The sequence below is a fragment of the Dromaius novaehollandiae genome, chromosome 2 (genome assembly GCF_036370855.1).
Source record: "Dromaius novaehollandiae isolate bDroNov1 chromosome 2, bDroNov1.hap1, whole genome shotgun sequence".
Lineage (NCBI taxonomy): Eukaryota > Metazoa > Chordata > Aves > Casuariiformes > Dromaiidae > Dromaius > Dromaius novaehollandiae.
This window is the reverse complement of record NC_088099.1, coordinates 62,966,035-62,988,489: the sequence shown is the minus strand read 5'-3', so window position 1 is coordinate 62,988,489 and position 22,455 is coordinate 62,966,035. Positions and strand designations below refer to the sequence as shown.

At 40.4% G+C, this 22,455-nt stretch overlaps 1 protein-coding gene across 20 annotated transcripts in view; it reads left to right on the top strand.

The window, feature by feature from the left end:
* The window catches only part of TNS3 (tensin 3), a 319,894-nt gene that overhangs the window by 228,652 nt on the left and 68,787 nt on the right, over positions 1-22,455 (top strand). For all 20 annotated transcript variants that reach the window (XM_064506663.1, XM_064506662.1, XM_064506659.1 and 17 more), the window contains one exon: positions 15,810-17,069. In XM_064506663.1, the coding sequence (XP_064362733.1) occupies positions 15,810-17,069 (1,260 nt within the window). The remainder of the gene's footprint in view (positions 1-15,809; positions 17,070-22,455) is intronic.

Below are 22,455 nucleotides of genomic sequence, written 5' to 3'. Positions count from 1 at the left end.
ACTAGGGAGCTAATTATTTGATTTTTTTTTTTTTTTAATTGCATGCTGTGGGTTTTTTTTTTTTAATGGTCTCCAACTAGTTTCTGCCCTATTGCAATAACTGACAGTGTTACGTTGTTATCCCAAGGATGTATTCACCAGTCCTCTGTCAACGGCTTTCAGTACCCTTTTTGACCCAAAGAACAAGAGGCAAAATTTGAGTGGTTTAAGAGACGTTCAAGGTGCATTCAGATGTCTTTTGAAATTCTGTTTTATAACATTACACAAAAGACCGCTTCCTTCAGCACAGGAGGATTCAGACAATCAGAATCTATGAGGAAGACGACACATATGACTGTGGCTCACGTTCCCTCCTTCCCATAATCTCTAAATAGGCCGTTATCTCAGGGCCGTATAACATGGCTTTTGCAGGCATAGTTGAAATTTCCTGCTTTCTCTCTCTTTTCTGAGAATGTTCTCTGCCGCTTTGCCCGAACAGCTGAAAGTGATACGTAGCAAATTTTTCTTTGCCCGGCTTATTTCAGTTTCTGAGCAGACTTGCACTTTGTAACGTGTGCTTCTTTCTTAGTCATAACAAACACAGTCTATGGTTGTTAATATTGTTAATTTAAACACTGATGTCCAAATTGATATCTCCTTCCAGGTACAGGTACCACAGAAAGAAGCTTCCCTTCACCCATTCTTAAAATCTGTTTAATGCCTCAGGTTGAATTTGAGCCCTGAAAGGCAAACCTGTGCCCCAGGTGTGTCCCCCATTCCTGCAGCTGCTTCCTGAACAGCTCTTTTCTCTCTTGAGAAGGCAATAGGGCATCCCACCTGCTTAGCTTCATTAGGCTAAAACAAAGCAAGGAAAAGTAACCTTAATTATGGTTTAGGTATCGGATATCCTTTTTTCGCATAACAGCTTGCTTGCCTGGCAGTAGAGCTGTCATGGCAGCAGCAGAGATGGAAAGTGTAACTGGATGGAGCAAACTGAAAGCATCACAGCACATGTTAGGATTTGGTGTGTGTTTGTTCTATGACTTTATACAACCAGAAGGAGAAGCAAGTAAATCCCCTTTCTCTGTCTGCAGCTGAGCATACGTACACTGATCTCCCGGGTCTGTCTACAGTCCAGCAACTAATGGAAATGTGAATAGAGGGCATCTTCAGTCATGGGGCCGTTTGAACTGGAAAAACTCTTCAATGAATGCATGTGCATGAATGAAAATTCATGATAATGCCCAGATGGCATATTTCTGAGGAAGACTTACAAAACAAAAGATAGACTTCAGTATGAAAGTGGTTGGGGTTTCTTCTGTTTTTTCAAGCCACCCTGAAGCAAGAGCTATCCTCTTTCTGGTAAATTTCTGCAGCAGTCAGGTTGTTCTGAATGAGTATTCTTGGGCTTAGATGTAATTACTGCCTTTAAAATCCTGCGCGTTGCCCTTTTTAACTAGATTCCTTTTCTGTGACTCCCTCCTCCTGGTCCTACTTCAGGGTTTCAGCTAGCTGCCGCACCACTCCCTGCACCACTGACAACTTTGTGGTGCGGTGTTCAGCCTTCTCTCTCCACTGGCAAACACGTTCTGCTGAATAGAAGGACCTGAGGAGTTTCCACTTACAGCTAGTGCATGGGTTTTTTGGGTGTGTGGGTTTTTTTGGGTATGGTTTGTTTTTGTTGTGGAGGCGCTTTGGTCAGGAAAGCTGGGTTCTAGTTAGCATCAGTATTTGAAGGACGATGTTGGGCATGCGTTAGTGTTGGGATTGCCCTGGAACTGGCCATTTTGTTGTGACACAGGCATGCTGATTAATGAGACATGTTAATTTCTGCCGCTGAATACATGGAGCAGGTATCAAACTCTTCCTGAAAAGCTTTCTGCAGCAAGTATCTTCTGCAAGTAGTGGCTTTCTTTAGAGAACCATAGAAATATGGGATTTTTCCCTTGTGTGTGTTTCCAAAGTGCTGTTAATACTTGCACAGGTGCTTCACACAAGTGTTGGTGGGGTTTTTTTCTGCTCTTTGTAAGAGTGGGATGAAAGAATAGCCCTCCTGCATCCCAAAACTTTTGATTTCAATGTCTTATTTTTAAGAGGAATATATTATATTGGATAGTTTGCACAGAATGTAGCATACGATGCTGGTGTCTCCACAAGCACTTCTGATATTAAAATATAGTTGAATAAATACCCCCAAGCATGTGATCATAAAATTTTCGAAGTGACCATGAGTGGAATTTTAGCTGTATCAATAATAGTAGCGATGTTTAGTGCTGCCAGCTGTAATGTATTGCTAGTTTTTCAGTGGTATCTGGTAGTTGCAAGTGGAGTTCTGCTACACAAGGTCTGCTGTTACCCATGGATTGATCCCAAAGAGGGAATCTCTACCCCTGATTCAACAGTGTCACTTGTTAAGTCTTAAATGTTTACCTATAATTCCTTCTGTTTAAGGCCTATCAATCCATTGCAAAGACTTCCATTAACTTTGGAGAGCTTTGGATCAGATGGCCAGCTATGACAGGAAATCGAAAGATGGGCCACACTTCAGTTCTGCCTGAATGTTGGTGATACCTCCCTCTAGATTTTGTTTTCAAACATGAACAATATCTGAATGCTGAAGAACAGCCAATTCAAACTCATTTCAGATTAAACAGGAGGCGGCACCTTCCAGTAAGCAGAAGGGAGGTGTTTTGCCAGAACCCAGCCTGCTTCTTACTGTGGAGATCATTTAACTGGAAAGGCAAAAGTTGCAGTATTAGTGCTCTTTAAGTTATCATCCCTGTTTCTGGAGTGTATAAATATATAGAAAATACATGTTGCCTGCCAAAAGGGGCCTTGTCTTTTTTGGTATTAGGCACAGGTGAAAGCACTGTGGCACAGGCCTTCAGCTTTGATAGGAAAAACATAGTGTCTGAGATGACCCTGAGCACTGTGCTGTCTCCTAAGTAGTACAGACTAGATTGCATCACATGGTTCTTCATGTCCTGTATTGTTTCTCTGTCTTATTCTGGATCAGGAAAAATATTTCCTAATCAGTTATCTATTTAGGAGACCTGCTAAACTTTGGAAGTTTATGTGATGCTTCTGGTCTCAAGCTAAGTATTCTTTTTAGTAAATATGCATAAAATATTATTTGCAGAAATTTTGGTTTCTAAGTCACTTAGGCACATTTGAAAGTTTCCACCAAAACTAAATACTTTATTATTATATAGTATATGTTTACATTAAGCATGTTCAGATCATCTTCAGCTATTCCCTTTGAGGAAAGGTAAATATTATCATTATCATCATATACTATTATATATTAATTCTACTATTGCTGTAATAACTAAAACAAAGCCACAAGTCTCTTGATTCCCAGGACAGTATCTTAGCACTTTAGTTAGCAACTGGGGTAAATCAAAAAACCATGCTAAATGTATCTGTACCCCTTTCTGGTAAGCAGACTTGTTTAGAAACACCTGAAGAGCAATTTATTGAAAGAGCCATAGAGTAATGAAGTATTTTTATTAATAGCAGTAATACTGCTTAATTACACATTCCATACTCAACAGAAAGTGTAAGTTCATTATGTCAGCCTTCTAGGCAGCCCTTTAATGTAAGGCCCCACCCCCTTTTTTTTCCCTCCTATAGTCCTGTACATTTTCAGAGGTGAGATCAGCAACCATGTAGAGTCATCTGTCCTTTTTTACTACTTCAGTTATGACTGTAAATAATTTTGCAGGAAGCCTAACTTCTTAACAGACAAAAGCCGTGACTCAAAGGAGTGTGTGTCATTTAAACTGTAAGAAAGGATAATCATTAATTTTGAATCTCAACGTTTGCAATACACACTTGAAGATTAATGAAGTGTTCCTAAAGATGGGCTTTTTTTTTTTTTTGGAATAAAAGAAAGGAAATAGTTTCAAGTGGTTCAGTGACTTGGTAATGCACTTAAACTTTTCTCAGTGTGTTGTCCTTGTGGTGATGTTTCTGTGTCGTGACATTTTGTTGTTCTTTTGCTGATTATCCAAGTACAAGTTAGGTTAGTTAAGTCCATGCTTAAATTACTAAAAGTTTGAGGAAGTAGAATCAAAATGGCACAACAGGTACTAGCTAATGTATACAAGGCTGCATTAATGAATGTATTTAGTCTTTTCTGTGTGCTTTGGATCATGACATAAGGTGTTACTTTTGTTTGATCGCAGGTGGACAGAAGTCAGACAGTGTATTACAGCAGTGTGTCTAAGGGTGAATCTGTGCTGCCTTGCTCGCCCTCTGTTCCAAGCTGACTGGACAGACGCTAGCCAGCCTCTGGTCTAGAAGCTGTGCTTTGTGAAGTAGTTTTTTCTTACTCCAGAGTACTTGTAAAATCATTAAAGCACAAGTGTGAACCTTTTGAGTGGCTGGGAAATGTACATTAGCATTTGCACGGTATAAAGATACTGTAATGTGTTGGATGCCCTCTCCTTTGCCTCTCAAAAAAATTCAAGGTTCGAGGGCCCTGTGTGTGAGCCTGAGGCTCCTGCATGTTAGTGTTTTGCAAACACTACCCCCCTGCCCCCAATGGGTTTCCTTTTAAAGTGTTCACTGTTTGTTTCTGATACATGCCTCATTCTGATTTTCTTCAGCCTGCTTTATTTTTCTACTAAAGGTTCAGGCACCTGAGAAACATAGCAAACCAAACAGCTTCCTAATGACTTAGAGTCCAGTCCTAGTCTGTACTTAGAGCTCTTTAATAATGTTGGAAAACTAGTTCTTTAAAATGGAATGCTTATATGAAAATCAACATTTGTTTGGATGTCTTGGATAGTCAGGGGAAGGAAAAACAGTAGTAGAAGAAGATTCCATACCTTTTTCCTTTCTTTCTAGGCAATTCCATTATCCTCAAAAACTAATTCTTTAAAAACTTTCAAAAAACGGATTCAGTGATTGCCAGAGGAATATTTATGAACAAGGAACTGGACTTGCAGTCTTGTACTGGTTTACTGAATCAGGACTTATTTCTTAGACCACAGTTTGACAGTTCCACTAAACCCGGTTTTAGGTCTGCAAATTCAAGAAAACACCATGATTGGACAATGCAGTAGTCTAAGCTGATGCAGATTCACAGTGTTGATACATGTTTTTTTTCCAAAACTTTTGATCCGTTGATGGTGAGCAGTTCATTGTATGGCCTCATGAAGTTCGACAAAAGGAAGTGCAAAGGCCTTCACCTAGGGAGGAATAACCCGATGCACCACTACAGGCTGGAGGCTGACCTGCTGGAAAGCAGCTCTGCGGAGAAGGACCTGGGGGTCCTGGTGGACTGTCCTGGTGGACTGCAGGCTGACCATAAGCCAGCAATGTGCCCTTGTGGCCAAGAAAGCCAATGGTATCCTGGGTTGCATTAGGAGGAGTTAAGTGGCTCTCTTTAGAGAACCATAGAAAGATGGCTGCATCTGGAGTCCAGTTCTGAGCTCCCCAATACAAGAGAGACATAGAGCTACTGGAGCGAGTCCAGCGGAGGGCTGCTAAGATGACAAAGGGACTGGAGCATCTCTCTTATGAGGAAAGGCTGAGAGAGCTGGGACTCTTCAGCCTGGAGAAGAGAAGGCTAAGGGGGGATCTTTTCATTGCATATAAATATCTGAAGGGAGGGTGTCAAGAAGATGGTGCCAGACTCCTTTCAGCGATGCTCAGCGATAGGACCAGAGGCAATGGGTGCAAACTGAAACACAAGAAGTCCCATCTGAACATGAGAAAAAACTTCTTTGCTGTGAGGGTAACAATGCACTGGAACAGGTTACCCAGAGAGGCTGTGGAGTCTCCTTCCTTGGAGATGTTCAAAAGCTGTCTGAACACAATCCTTGGAAACATGCTCTAGGTGACCCTGCTTGAGCAGGAGGGTTGGACTAGATGATGTCCAGAAGTCCCTTCCAACCTCAACCCTTCTATGATTCTATGACCTTTATCTGCCACTCTAACTATATGCCAAATCAAGTATCATCTGCACTTCAAAAGTCAGTGTAAACACTGACTATATTGTAGTCTAGTTTAACAAATTTAAATGCCCCATGCTTGAGCTGGATCAGATTGGCACACCTAGTAATCTGATAGTGTCCAGATTGCACTATGGATGTTCGGAGAACCAGAAGTGCCCAGTGCTGCAAGAGTGGTACGGCCCAGAAAGTCTGCAATTGATTACCAACAAAGCATCAGCTAAACCAGTTGAGAGATACTTAACCCTTTTTCTGAACATGTCCATGGCTATGTTTAACCTCTAGCTACTTAAAGCTAGCTCGAAGTCTCAAAGCATTCCTGCTGTGATGGTGTGGATTACCACTAAGGCTATCCAGAATACCAGAAGGAATGAAATTACAGCAGCATGGTGATCTGTCTGAATTCATCTGTGCTGCAGATAAACTATCCACAGTATGAATTAATTTGTGCAGAGCTGATGTTACTTCATCCAGGTTTCTACTGGTACCCTGGATAGCACAAGTGTCTCAGTAGTGCACCCGAGTCTGCTTTTAGATATGCTGAATCCTAATAGCCTAAGATCACCAAAAATGTGCAGTATAGGCTTACCCAGTTTGTGAATGAGCAGAAGTAGTGCAATTCAAGCAAGGGATACAGCTCTTTTTTTCTCTCACAGTCACAGTGAGTCAAAACCAAAAGCAGTTTCTTAGGTGAGACTCATCAGTTTACACTGAGAGCTTTGAATATGCGTTTTTGTTTCTGGTCACATTTTTGAGACAGATGTTACAGTTTTCAGCTTACAAGCAGTGTCAGCAGCATTCCACACTAATCCTCAAGGAGGAGAGAGCCCATCCTCTGGTTGTCAAAAAGTAGTGGCTGTGTAGCTTGTATGCGGGAATTTATTCCTTTTATCAGAATCCTGACTCTAGTTTAATACGCAGTCAGTTAGGGATTTGAAGAGCAGCATCACTTGAGCAGAGGTGCAGTGTATCTTTTTGAAGTAGGTTTGTTAGGAGTTAACAGGTAGATGCGTGGTATTCTCTATTTTGTGTGTATAAGAGCCACCTTTATTCTTTGTGCTGGTGAGGACTAATAAAGTTTCGGCAGTCTTTGGAAGAGAAAACGAATGTTGCCTAGTGGCACAGCTGCCTTGTGGAGATGCGTGTGTACATTTGTGCTAATGTTTAGAGCAGAAATTTGTGGGCTGCTGTGTGGTGAGATACAGCTGTTATTAAAGGCATAAGGGCTTGCAGAAACTGCCAGGCTCGCTCCCCCTTGTCTGAGCTGATTCATTGCAGACAGGAGTCAAAGCCGGCTGCGGTCTGGGAGCTCGCAAGCAGCAGCTGCTACATAAAAATGAGCATTATCACTGCAGGCTCTCCAGAAAGCGTTTCTTGCCTGAGAGCTCCATCACATGCAGTTTCTTGAAGGCTCGGGCGAGAGTGGCTAACGTGATTGTTCAGTGAGGGAGAGCAACGTTTTTTAAGAGCTGTTTGTTTTAGGAAGAAGGCATCAAGCTCAGGCAATCGTAAGCGCGTGGCTAAATAATCGGGGGGTTGAAACGCACTCGGCTTTGTTAGGATATTGAAACAGACTGAGAAAAGGACCACTGTAAAGAAATAGTCTGAATTACCTTTTCAGCCAAGGCTTTACCACTCCTCCTTGGCTCCAGGAGTTCAGATTTCATTGAGCCTGATTGTCCCCTCAGGCTCCTCCCTTGTGTTTACATTTTCATTTGCTTTTTCTGGCTGATACAAGTATTATGCTTCTGAGCAAGACCATTTACCTCCAGGAGCAGGAACAGCAGCTGTAGTGCGAACAGCAGGAGCAGAGAGATTTCATGCCTTTTTAAGCCGGGGTGTTTGCCTTAACTCTGGCTTTCCTCTGCACCATCTTTTGCTTAAGGGAGCATTAGTTGATTTACATAAGCCAATGATTGACTCCTGCAGAAAGTTCCTGAACGTGCCTGGTAAAGAGGTAAGAAGCTTTCTTACAGTTCAAGAGCTGGAAATACAGACCACATGTATTTCTGTATGAATTTTATAGGAGTTATATGGGAAGAGTTTGCAAGGAATGAGGGCCTGTGTTAGAGAGGGAGAAAGGAAAAGACAAGCACACACAAAAAGATTTAACTTTGAAGGAATGCAGCTCTGGACTTGTCCAGGTTTGCCTGAGGGTAGAAATATTTATTTCTGGTGTTGCAAGAAATAATCCTGATCTCCTATAATGTTTCCTGCTGCAACACGATCAATGGTATACTGTGCAAAAGCTTGTGCATTTGCAACCTTTCTCTGCTTTCTGTTCAGGTGGACTGGGTCAGAACGGTTCTTGCCAGGCCTGTGGTGTATGTGTTTACCTAGCTGGCTTGCATTTCTGTGTGTTTTCACAAGCGGTGAATGGACAGGGGGTGGCTGTGGGGACAAGTCAAAAGGCTGAAAGACTGAAATGTCTTTTTACTGACAAGCCTGCCTTCAGGTATTTGGATTTCACGAGAGGAAGTGCCAGGAAACACAGGCTTGGAAGGGAGCTGCTGAATTTGGTATGTGTTGGTATTTCAGCTTCTACTTCCTATATAAGTTGCTCTTTGTATATTAGGTATGGGAATGAAAATACACACATACCCTTTGCTCTGAGGCTTTCATTTATAAAGGGCTCCCTGATACTAATGTGTGTGTAATTCAGAATCAGTGTGGGAATTTTGTCAGGCTTGAGCCTGGTTAGTTCAGGGGGTTGCAGTACCTCCTGAAAGGGGAAGTCAGACTGGAAGAAAGTGGGCCTCTTCAGTCTGGGTAGCCAAATTCCAGCACTACTTAGGGCTCCACTGTTGTGCACTTCCCCTCTTTTTTGACAGCTGTGTTACTCCAGCATTTTACAGAGTGCAGCTTCCTTGGAAAAACTGAGAGCAGGGATTGAGTTGTGTGAAAGCAGGGATTGAGATGAGGTATTTAATGCATGAGGCCTTTTGCAGTGCCACTGCTTAGCAAGGTGCACAGAATAATATTTTGCTTTGCTACTATATTTTCTAATTTCCCTTTGCCCCCCAAAGTGTTCCCTGCCTACAAGCATAGTTTCACATTTCTAATTAATTTTTTTAGAAAAAAAAATGCATGAAAACCAGAGTAAAGTGAAGTCTAAAAGTCTTAGTAGAGAGATATTCCAAATATATGCTTTAGAAAAAGGGGAAATACAAGATTACATACTTATTTAATAGGAGGGGGGGAGTACTTCAAAGCCTTATATTTTCAACGTTATAGTATTTGAATAGTTCATTTCTCCTGGTTTTATGAACAAATAAGCAGTAATATAAAAAATCTAAATCTTATATTTCATGTGACAGTTTAGATGCTCTCTACTTTGAGGTTGGATCGTGTTAAATCTTTGGAGATGTATTTATGGTAGTTGGTTCATTTTAAACAAGTCATATCTAAATATTCTATGGATTGCTTACATACCTCAAGCTGCTTAGTATAGCATTTAGGTGAAACCATTGACATAAATGTTGGCTGTCAGTAGAGCATGGTACCCATATATTTAATTTCCCTGTAGCAGAAGTGCTATATTGTAAAATGTTTCTGCCCCTTACAGCATTTCGTATCTTTGGAAACCAAGTCTGGGGTGGGAGGGAAGCTTTAGACAGAAATATTTTTTACCTTTACAATGAATTATATTCTTTCTGTTGAACTTGGAGTGAAAGATCTTACAGAGGTCTAAGGTAAAACTAAACTCTTAGTGCTGCTCAGCACATGGGACATAGTAAGAGAGATTTTTCGAAGTCATGAATTTCAAATGGCATGTGATTTCCATTTGCTTGCAGTGGGACTTGTGTGCCTGGTTGCTGTTAGGGCTGTCTGGAGCTCTCCCACTGCACCGTAAGAGACTTTAATTCTTAATATCAGTGCTGTCTATCCTGGTACTGTTTAGTTTGCATGATTGTTGTATCTACACTGAATGTGAAAAAGATTGGCGTGGATGGATGGGAGAGACATTTCTAGAGAGACAGAGGGATATTTGTTACCGAAGAATGACTGTGGTTCAGAGACATACCCTCTAAGCAGGACCAACTGCAGTGCATTTCCTGATTACTGATCAGTGCCAGACGTAGGAATTTTTTTATAATAATTACTGGAGAACTACATGTAAGTGTTTATGAGGAGGGAAAAAAAAGGAGGGGGAAACTAATCCAAGAATACTTTTCTACAACTGTGCGCCTTTGAAAATAATTCCAGTTTGTTACATGCTGTATCTGTCGTAAGTTTTCATGATCAGGAGCTGCAGATTTGAAGATTCAGACTATTCAGGAGCAGCTGGATTTTTGTTTAGCTTTGTGTCTGATTCTCTGTCATCCGTTTACTGGAATACAATGCACAGTGACATAATTTTTCAGTGACTCTTTGAGGTTTCTGAAAAGGCAGCTGCCTACTAGAGAGAAGTGGTTAGGTACAAGTAAATTGTTTTATCCCACAATCACAGGTGTTTCCTTGTGAAATCTAACTATCGTATTCATTTTTTGGTTCACAGCTTAAAATCAGCAGTTCCCAAATTTTTTGTTTTAAGCTTCACTTATGGGCAGATAATGTGATGTGACCCCTCAAGTTCTAGCATAAATACCAAAAATAGTGTCTGTCAGGCTCACCATCCTACTAGTAATTGCTGCAACCTCTGTTTGGAAACCACTGCTTTGAGAGGTTGCCTTAGGGATTGTGAAGCTTGGCCTACAATCAAAGCTTGGCAATGGACCAGGCTTTCAGAAATGGATACTTAAGTAGGACATGTAGATCCCACGCTTTACTGATTGCATTTTCCTTTGCAGTTTAAATGCCTGTTTTGTATGGCTCAGTGCTCACTTAAATGATCAATGCAGGACTGAGAATCCTGATAAGTTCCTTGTTCGCTTAGGAAAGCTGAGTTCTCATAGTCCCTCTCTCACATACAGGTACCTTCAATTTAGATAATCTACATTTATCAAGTAGAGGATAATGGAAGGTGAATAAAATATTTCTAAACTGTTTGCTTTTTTGTGAATTTCTTAATAAATAGTATACCCAGGTCTGTTACTTGAATATGAGTAGGCAGTTATGTTGATGCTGACTAAGATAGCACTCATTGTGTCCACAGCTGTTCAAGTTTTTTGACGTACTTATATTCCGCATACTGGCAATTTCGAGGGTCCAGGGTGAAACACTGAATGCCAGAAAACCTAGCTGCCAGTTTTATGGTGGTGAAATATGGCACAGAGATGGCAGTGTTCAGACACCATCCCTCCTGTTACCATGTTGTGTTTTCCCAGGGCTGGGTGGTTGATTAGTATATATAGTGATTGGCACTGCTGTAGGGGATCCCAGTGAGCTTACAGCATTCAGTTGCTTATACAAGGTGATTCTAGTCTCCTTAGGGAGGATTTCAGATTTCAAAGATTTTATTTTTAACAGGGACCATAACATAGCAAAAAGATAGTTTCCACTGTTGTTTCTGATCAGATTTATTGAAGTTTCCAGGTAAAAATGAGACGTTTCCAAATGCACAGTCGGGAATAGTGTAAGGATATGAACATTGAATTATTTATTTTATTCAGTGTAATATCACCACATACAAATGCTGCACGCCAAACCCTACCCTCGGCCATGTTTCACGTGTAAAGTTTGTTCCTTTGGTAATGAACCTTGTAGTCTCGTAAGCTGTGTTGTGTCTGTTCTAAACAAATTTTGTATTTAGTGACCCTGAAGCAAAACCTATGAGAAGTCAGAGAAAGACTCCTGTTGTGTCTGGTAGTATCTGTGTATTGGTCAGGCTTCTACTGAGTACACATGCCCTTCTTCAGTGTAGCAGTTTTTCTGAGGAAATGCATACTCTAAGTACATCTGGAAAGCTATGTTTGCAAAAGGAAGAAATTTTCATCTACATGACAAGTAGGGGGAGGGAGAGATTCCTGTAGCAAATTTTTTCTTCCTTTCATCTGATTTACTTGTCTGAAACATTCCTACACCGTTCCTTGGTGCTTTCGAGTTAGCAGTAGCTATTCGGAGAAACCTGAAACTTGTCCAGCTTCTTAGTGTTCACTACAAACTATAGCTCAGATTAAAACTGTGATTTGAGTAGCGAGGAATTAAATATCTTAGTCAGCAATGGGGTCACTTCAGAGTTCAAAGACAGCCATTTAACTTCTATATCTATCAGAAAAATGCTTGTTAATTTAAGGCACCTCACCATCCTGAAGCAGGTTAGGCCCAACCTTTGTGTTGTCATATAAATGCAGTATGTACAGGAGCATTCTCTAAGAATGAAAATCATTCAGTATTTGAAAAAAATAAGTTTCCAAATATTCTAAAGATATTATATCCAATTCAAAGCCCAATAGAAAGATGCAAAACTGGAGTATTCTACTTTGCATACTTAATATGTAAACAGTAAGCAAAGATCATAAGCTACAAAAGATCTACCCTATGTCAAAAGGTGTTTTCATATTTATACCCAATGGTGCTAATTCTTAATGCCATTAAAAATGTATTGAGGACTTGCACTGTTTAAAAATATTTAGCCCTAATATTTAAAAATATTTAGAATCAGAATGTCTACTCAAATGATTGTGGTTTTTCTCTGTTTCCTTGTTTGTGGGGTTTTTTTCTTTCTCAAATTAAATGGTATAATTTTAAATAGAGATGCTACTGGAAAGTGGAACATATCTTCTTCAGAACAGCACCTCTGTTGATACAGTTCCTAGTCCATGAGACCTCCACATTGGTTGTGGTTGTTGAACATAACATACAACATACAAAATAAATTTAAGGATTTTGAATTAGCGGGAGTACTGAACTGGGTTATTTCTGAACCTTGCAGAGCCCTGATGTGCCAGATCCTCACCTCAGCAGTTTGCATTTCTATAGGGGGAATCACATTTGCATGTTATGTTTCATGTGGTGTGAGATATTTATGGCTGACTTATGGCTGATTCTTGGCTGTTTGAAGGATTTACAGTGCTGTACCTGGTTTTGGATAACAGAGAAGACACACAGGAGGACTTAATGGTTCAAGAGTACTAGTCCTGTATTTACATTCCTGTATTCCAGTCCAACACTAAGTCTATTTGTGTCAAGATACTCAGCTACTCAAATCAAAGCAGTGTTTTGTATTTTTGTTAATTATGTTTCTTTACTGAAAACTAACCACAAGAAAATTATTGCCTGCTACAAAATAATCACCTAAGAATTACTATTAACTTTTTTTTTGAACTTTAACGATTTGTTGGGGTAACTCTATTAAATAATTCCATATGAAAGTTTTTCTATCCTTTCATCTTGAAACTCCAAGTGTGCATCATTGTCCTAGCAGCAGTGAGAGCTTATGAGAAATCACAGCAGGAAAGAGATTGAAAAGCTGTCAGTTGGTAGTCTTTTCCTTGCATACAGTATTTGTCTTCATTAAACCATAAATACCATTTTTAAATATCTGTATACAGACATTCAACGTCTTGCATAGCAGCTTTTGTCACTGTGGGATTTACATGTTGTACAGCATAAACTTCAGCAAGCTTCTAACAGTTTGCCCATAGAGAAATTCTATGGCAAGGGGAATTGGGTTTTTTGTTTTTCCCCTAGCCTGATGACTTGTTCTAAAAAGGAATGTTTTTGGCCTTTTGTGCATTTTTAAAAACAACAGTAGGCAACAAATAGTACCTAGTCTTTAGAAAGGAAAAAGTTGTCCTTTAATTATTGGCTAAAATCTATTGAGCCTATCATATAACCTCTAGTGTACAACAGTGTTTTAACTGATGGAAACTTGGCAGTATGTTGCATAATGAATGCTTTTTCCAACCAGACCACTTTTCTTGCCATTATAAACTGATGAATTCATTGCCATCGTGGGTAAAATTTATGAATAATGCGTTTTCTAAAATGACATTACCAGAAAGGCTAACTAGTAATGTTCTGAAGCTTCATGACCATGGTGTCATTTAAAATATAATTTGAAACTGTGTGGTACAGTTGACTTTAAAATTTATTGGGCTGTCAGTGGATCTTTTGATTCCGGAATTCCCATGATGGAGACTAAGCTGTTGGTTGCCTTTAACAAAAATCTCCCTGTTCCTAAGTTTTTAATGGTCGAATTTTCTTACTATCGAACAATTCTCAAACTATGGGTAGGGGAAAGTTCTTCTCAAACTTCTGCTTAATATAAATGTTTTGGTAATTGAGCCTTAAAACCTTCCAAAACAGAACCACTCATTTTACTTTCTTGGCTTGGTGCACGGTAGAAGTATTTACTCATAAAGCTTTTTTATAAGACCAGAACTAGGAATCACATTCATTTTCAGTCCTGGGTAAGAGCCCAGGAGCCATACTCTGCCTCTGGTTGATGGAACCTGCTTGATGTCTGTGGGAGGTGCATGAACAAATCCAGTAAAGGATTAGGCCATACATCATAAGAATGTGCCTCCCAGGGCTTAGTTTATTCTCCTGGGTCTATAATGTTAAGAAGATCTTTAAAGAACCCTGACAGGCAGAGGTAGGAAGAAGTGGTGTGGGTAATATAAGCTGGATTCAAGTAGACTCTTGAGCTTTTAAAATGTTCCAGAGGGAGAGCACTGTGCTCGGTGTTCTGTGGTTTTATCCATTGCCAGTGCTGGTAGTACTGAAATAACATGGAAGAGGTTGTTCTCACAGTATTTTCAACTCAAATGGATCATGGCTTTTTTTTACTTCCTACTTGTATGTAAAAATCTGCTCAAGTTTGTTTTGTCTGGGGAGCAAAAAGTGTTTTGTCAACAACTTTAATTACCTGTCCTGTATATATTTTGTATTTGTTGTTGTTGAATATATGTTTCATGTTATTTGTGTCAGCAATAAAGTATAATATCTAAAATATTACATACGTGATAAACATTTAGAGGCATGTACATAGGAGACAGTCCCGAGGCTGAGCACTTTGTCTCTAACTTTTGGTTCTCTTGACTTTCTGCTCTATGTTCTAGGGTAATCTTTTATTGATTGTAGAAAAGAAAGAATGAGGATGGATTACAAAGCAATGAATGATGACTGTAGGATGAGGGGGAAAATCAGTATGTCAGTTTAAAAAATACATGATTTGATGCCTCTAGATAGCAAGAGGCAGCAGCATCCACAGATGCCAGTAACATAGTTCTGAGATCAAAAGCAAGGCAGTCACATCATTGAGGCCCTTCACCTGAGTTTGTTAGCCCTGTAAGAAAGTGAAACTTGGCGCACCCAGCTCTTCTGTGCATTACTGATTTCACTGAAGCATGCTAAGTTGTGCTCAGGCAAATACCTGTTTCCAATTACATGTTTTCAACACCCAGCCTTAGTGAACTGGGTAGATGTACTTTCCTGCAAAATTGCTGTATTTCCCAGGGGACTGCAGCTCTGATTGAAAGCCTATTGTTTCCATGCACCATCAAGAAAATGAGCAAATGATTCTTTGTAGTGGAGTTAGACCATCAAGCAGAAATGAACAAACTGGTAATTGCATGATATAGGTTCAAAGCAAGAAAGGTTGAAGGTTCCTACCATTCTTGCTCTGAATGGAAAACTTGGTAGCTGCCTTTCAAATTTCTGGCACTGCAATAGTGTAGTTGTTTGAATCAGGATGAAGAGTTTTTAGAGCCGTGAACTTCTTTCCAAAAAAGCATAAAAGGAAAGAGCACTGTGTTTGATCTTGGGCTATGATGTCATGTTATGTTTTCATCAAGAACTTTGTTATATATTGAAATATGGAAGAAGATAATGCCATTGGTTGATGGTGGGTCTGTAGAGCCAATTTAGTTTTGTAGAAACAATGGCATTAATATCAGCAGTATTTCTGCAATGTGGTATGACACCAGTCAGAGCCCTCATGTAATACCTTGTCCTTTTCTCTGCCTGTTACTTGTCTCTTCACAGTGCTGCATACCCAAGGTCCCATTGATGGCAGTCTGTATGCAAAAGTGAGAAAGAAGAGCTCTTCAGACACCAGCATCCCCTGTGTTGCTCATGGTGTTCCTGTGACCAGCAGTCCCGATCACAGTGATCATACCCTCTCTGTCAGCAGTGATTCTGGACATTCAACAGCTTCTATCAGGACAGACAAAACTGAGGAGCGCCTTGCACCAGGAGGCAAACGAGGTCTAAGCCCGCAGGAGAAGGCAGAACTGGACCAGCTACTTAGTGGCTTTGGCCTGGAGGATTCTGTCAGCACCGCCAAGGATATGACTGATGCCCGAAGCAAGTATAGTGGGACTCGCCACATAGTGCCAGCTCAGGTTCATGTGAATGGAGACACCAAGCTGAAGGACAGGGAGACTGATATTCTGGATGATGAAATGCCCAATCATGACCTTCACAGCGTGGACAGCATTGGGACTTTGTCCTCCTCAGAAGGTCAGCACTCCACCCACCTTGGGAACTTCAGTTGCCACAAGAGCAGTCAGAACTCCCTTCTCTCAGATGGCTTTGGAAGTAACACTGGGGAAGACCATCACAGTGCTCTTGCCCCAGACCTGGGAATTGGTGTGGATCCCCTCTATGAGAGATCGTTTGGAAGCACTGAGCCAAAACCAACTCAGCAACTGCAAAGGAACCCTTCTGTCTCACCTCAGCCTCAAGCCTACGGCCCAAGTAACTACTCTACGCAGACGTGGGTACGCCAGCAGCAGATGGTCACTGCTCACCAGTATGGTTTTGCTCCAGAGAATGAAGTGAGGGTTGGCATTCATAACACTGTAGAGAATTCAGGCAGTGTCCAGAGTCAGTCCCGGGTCCCGGACACCCCGACGCGGGGCTCCAGCAGCAGAGATGCTGTGCAGAGGGGGCTTGGAAACGTGCCAGGTGTCAACGAAGCTGCAGAACACCCCAGTGGCGAGAGTTTTAAGGCAAGACTAGTGCCTCAGAGGGACACAAATGGCCTGGATCTAGGACTGAATACAGGGGGCTTGCCAGCTTCTCCAACTTTGGATATTGATCAGTCCATTGAGCAGCTGAACAGGCTGATCTTGGAATTAGACCCTACATTTGAACCTATCCCGACCCGCATTAACACTGTCACCAGGGACCCAAATCAAGTAAATGGCTTCAGCAGTCCTGATGCAGACATGGACGGGCTTGGCAGGAGCCCTGGCTTCCTTGAGAAAGGAGAGATCACGAACAGGAATCCCTCCCAGCATGGTAAGCTATTATAATACTGTTGTGAATATAATGCTTTTACCAACACTTGCGTGCTCTTGATATGGTACAGCAGGACCTCAGGCCACCACTTATTACTTTCAGGATGATTATCAAGGAGGGATTATTTCAGGTACCCTCTTCATATAAAAATGTAAGAAATTATGAAATCATACTAAAATCATCTAGCTTTAAAAAATGTTTTGCTGATTTTTAAATGCTGTTGGATACATGTATTTGACTTGAACAAAACACTGTTCAACAAATCCTTATGCATTACAGATCATCACTTGTGTTTTTTTTGCTGCTGTAATTTTAGGTGATGGGGGGCAGAATTCTTATCACTTACTACATGAAGCAGGTTTTAGAAAGCATCTGTAGTGAAATTTTTTGATTCCTGTTTAATGTAGGAGAGAAACCCCTAACTTAATTTTATCATCAAATTTAGTGTAATGCCTCTGCATTAAATTTCTGTGCAACATTTTTGTTAATAAAGTAATCTTTGCCAATGAAGTATTTTAAAACATTTTCTTTCAGAAGCTTTGTTCTGTTTTAAAATTCAGAAGTCACAGCGCTTGTCTGTTATCTCTGGCTCTGATATGATTGCAGAAATCCACTTGTGGAATTAAATATGCAACAGTTTTCTGGCTCACTGTATTGCCTAAGTAATGCTACTATAACTAGCAGCTTTGCAAAAGGATGAGTAGTCTCTCTCTACTTAAAGTCAGCTGACTTCTTTCATTAATGCTAAGCTAAAATTTGTGATGAACAAGCTCTTGTTAATCTTGCTGTGATGGTTGAAAATCCTATCTGGTCTTACTCCTCCAGCAGAACATAAACCCTTCCCTTCCTTCTGTCTTCCTCTTCTTCCTCTTACTTTTGTTCTTCCAGTAGTGGCGCAATGAAATGTTTGCCTGCATCTCCAGGGCATGACTGCAGTATCTGCTAGTGTGCCAGATCATCTGTCTGTGGCCTGATGGACACAAATGAGCTGCTTCAGCTCAAGCCCAGTTGGATATGCCAGACCATTAGATGATGACTATGCCTAACCACAGCATGTGGTTTCAGTTAAGAATTGTGTATTTTATATGGGCATGTCAGGCGTATGTGATCAAGGATGGTGATCTAATGCGGAGAAGGTGAAATCACAATTTTATGTTTGAAAGGGTAACTGAGGGACTAAAAAAGTGATAGATGTGGTAGAGAGTTTAGTTGAGGTGCTTCACTGTATTTGATGCTGTTGTTGTTTTAATGTAGAATATGTTTTCTGTGGTCCTTACAGTGTTAAATTCATAATTGTCTTGAATCTTTCCAAATGATTTTCTGATGGACAGACTGAAAAAGAGATTTTTTTGCAGCAGGAGAGAGCTTTTCTCTTTGGCATACAGTAAAGTTAGTGAAGGGGAAAAGAAAGCAATGTAAAATCAGCTAGCCTTTACTATTTCTTGTTTAAAGATTTGAATCTGAAAAGAGGTGTTTGAATTTTTCTCACAGCCTCTGGTCCTCTCCCAAGGGAAGCGGGAGTTACTGTCATTCCATTGCATTTGTAAAGCCAGGTAAACTCTCTGCCCTGATAAAGGCTGGGGAGAATGCATGTCCTTGGGGCATGTACTGGGAGAAGATTTGTGTTAAAGATGATGATTAAACAGACAAAAGAGGAGTTAAATATGACTATATGAACAACACTGATGTTCCTGGCTAATTTCTGAGGGGCAATGTGGTATATTAGAACAAGGGGAGAGTTTAGTAGGTGGGAAGCTTCTTCAAATTTCTCTCTGTAAATTTTTCTCTTCTTCATTAGCCTGAACAAGGGAAGAGAGGGGGGGTTATGTTTTTCTTTGTTTTTTTTAACCTGTCTCTCAGAAATATTGAACATCCTTACAGGATGTTTACATCATACTGAGCTTCAAACATAGGCTTATGCATACTGATTCCCAAACCACTTTCCACTCAAGTCAATAGAAAAGCTCTTCTGATTGATTTAATTAGGCAGAGTGTGTCCTTCTGAAAGTGAGCTGGTAAACACAATTTATATGCTGAAAGTAAAGTGGTATGTAAGAGCTAATTGTTATTACAGTAACTCTGTTTTTGACATTAATTGATTTTTTTCTGTACACTCTAATGCTCCAAAGCAATATTGATTTCCACTGAAATACATTTTCATTTAATCAACAACAGGTACAGGTAAAGTGCCATCCAGGATTTTGTGGACAGTTCTGCGCTCTGTCAAACTCTGAACAAGTCAACTGTTGAAAATTTATCATGCAACAGATTTATGTTTGGTTTTGTTTCTTTCAGAGAGAAAGGGTTATTTTACAAGGACTCTTGGCACTTTTAAAAAATTTTATTCGTATGGAAACATTTAAGTATACTATTTAGAAATGAACCTTCTTTGAGAAGGTCAAAATAAGGGAGAGGAATAACTATATATTCAAAAACTGAGTTGCATTTCTTTTAGCCCTAGCTCTCAATACGTGCATCCAGTCATTTCTATCTCCCATCTTCAGTGTTCTGTTTTGTTTTTTCTCTTCATTCTTACTCCATATCCCAGCATTTAAAGTCTTTTTCAAATTGCTGGGTTTGTTTATAGCAGCAAAGATACTTCCCAACTTAATTTTCCATACCCTTTAAATCTCCATTTCAGAGAGATTTCATTTTCATGTTTTGAAACGTGTCTTCGTCTAAGGCAATGGGGTCTCTTGGAACAAGACTCTATTTCGCTCAGAACAGTATTTCACAGAATTGCAGTAATCCTTTAAGATGGAATTTGCTGTGCTTGCAAGCAGCTCCAAGGAGTGTCAAGATGTTCCTTGAGCAAGGGATCATCAATGCATCAGGAGGCTCCTGCCCTGTTTATTGCTTATTGTCTCCTTGGAGTCACTTCTCCTCACCACTGCTCCATCTTCTGTTGCTCTTCCTCTAACAGCACCTTCCCTACCCCATCTCAGATGGTGATTGGCTCCACTCCCATGTTGTGTCCTCCTCCACATACTTTCCCTGCTTTATAGGGGCATATTCCTCGGTATGAGACCTGCTGCTCCTGGAAGTGATCAGCATCCCTGATGACCTCCACTGGAAGCGAGTGCTAGGGTTCAATATATAAAAGCTTCATAGAGCAAAATCAGTTAATTAAATTCCATCTAGAAAACCAATGCTGTTTGTGGAGCACGTGTAAAATGCAACTGTGCATAGAGCCTTGGGAAGTGAACGTTCTCCAATGCTGGGCCTGAAGTGAAATACTTGCATACGCTCTGGCAGCGTATGAAAGTTCCTTCTTGTCTTCAGGGCTAAGAAAGCATGCATGATGTAGCACAAAACTGCAAGTATTAGCTTTATTTTCTAGAAGAGCTAGAATCTCTCTTGTTCATGTTCTCTTATTTGAAAGAAACCGTGTCATGTAGTTTTCATCTTGTGAGGCAAATGCAGCTAAGGTTAAAGGTTTGTGAGCAGTTCAGGCTTCAAGGTATGTAAGGCTAGTTCCTTAATGCTTTCCCTTCCTTAATGGTTTCCTAAGAGTTCCTCTGTGGGTTTGTATAATTTAGAGTCAGTAATTTCTCAAGTCTTCCTTTACCACTAGTTAGAAAAGATGTTCAAAGACTGGTATTCTGCTTAGTTTTTTTTAAAAGGCTTCATTTTTTTGTAGATAAGTCATTAGGCCAAATATTTCACATCAACATTCATTGCTCCTGGTAGTGAGATCTTCTAAAAATATAACCAGCTAATAGCTGGTACCGAATACATCCAGTATGCTGGTTATGGGATCCTTGGAAGTTGGCTTTAATTCAGTCACATTAAAGAATGACTGGAAAATAGCTTTTCTGCAGCTATGAAAGGAGTTAGCTACCTCCGTGCATTCCATGTTGGCAAAAATTAGTTTTCGTTGGTGGCTTTGTCTGCAAGTATGGTATCTCAGCTTGACATAGTTCTGGTGTCTTTGCAGTTCCTTATGCTAAACACCAAAACTGTACAGCCATGTCAAGCTTCTTGAGCTTTGTTGAGCTCTTGAAGTGCTTCTTGAGCACTTCTGCATGATATTTTGTTTCAGCATGTTAGGCATACATCATCTGGCAAAAAGACATGATGTTTAAGGGACAAGGAGTGAATGGACTGTTACATGTCTCTTTAAGTCTTTTGCTAAATATTTGGTTGGAGGAAACATGTAGTCCTTAACATTTTTACTGTCTGGAAGTCAGATCAACAGAAAGCCTTACATTGGTAATGGAAACATAAGGAGGAAGGCAGCAAGTAAAGGGTTACTCTTATACTTTTAGGGCCAGAAATGAATGACCTGGATCTAGAGTTTAAGTGCTGCAGAGAGCCTGCAATGTGTGGAATCTAGGAGGTAGGATGCAACAGTGAAGGCCTCTCTTGCTAGATTTACATGATCGGGATTTATGGTCCTCATTCTAGTCATATTTCCTGTCACTTAAGATATTTATGTTTGGGAAAATCTCCTTTAAGAATTTAACCTTTAAAGTGCTTTTCCTTCATTTTATCTTCTATTTCTTAGGGTCCTATGCTCTCAGCATTCTTACTTCCAGGTAGCATCTTCCAGCCTTAGTCATCTCTTTGAAACAGAGTGTTAATATAAATCTTTTAAGACTTGACTCATAAGATCTGGTGGATGTAGCTCCAAGTAGTATGAGATATTCTGCATCTAGATCATCAATGCATCAGCATTTTAGTTTACACTGCTGAGATTTTAACCTAAAACATCCTTGGTGTCAACAGCTGCCACTTCAGAGGGCAGAAACTTTTGGTAGAGGAGGCAGAGAGCTAGGGGTAGGAAGGATTTAGGTATTGGAATGTAGATAGGGTCTTTAGGCAGCTGAGTGCATTCGAGTGCCCTGAAAATTAAAGATTTCTGCTTGTGATTGATGTAAGTAGTGTCTTGAGAAGTTTCCCTTGTCTAACAATCGCATGCCTTGCTCTTGAGTGATAAGCAGCAATTTCAGCGGTGTGTGTTGGGACCTTTACCTGCCCTTTGAGCATTTTCACTGTGATTAATGATGCAATTTCCTATTGCACCTAATTCACTTTAAATCAGACAGTTCCCAAGAGATGTGGCCTCGCTCTGCCTCCCTGATCCTTGGATATGCATTACGACATTCATCTTTGTGTCAGATCTGGTAACTGTGCATTGGCTTGTTGATCTAATGGATCGAGGATTTTGTCATGGGTTAGTTCTCTGTCAGATCAGGGAGTGAGATCTTACTTGCACTGTGGACCAATAATCAGTAATTGCAGTGTGCAAAGGGAGTGGTGAGGGCACACGGCTGGAGGCAGACAGAGAAGCAGAACTGCCCTTTCAGCAGCTGTTAGATTGATAGGACAGGTGTATCATGAAACTGCACACAGATATTTTTCTGACAGGACCTGGTCTCTAGGA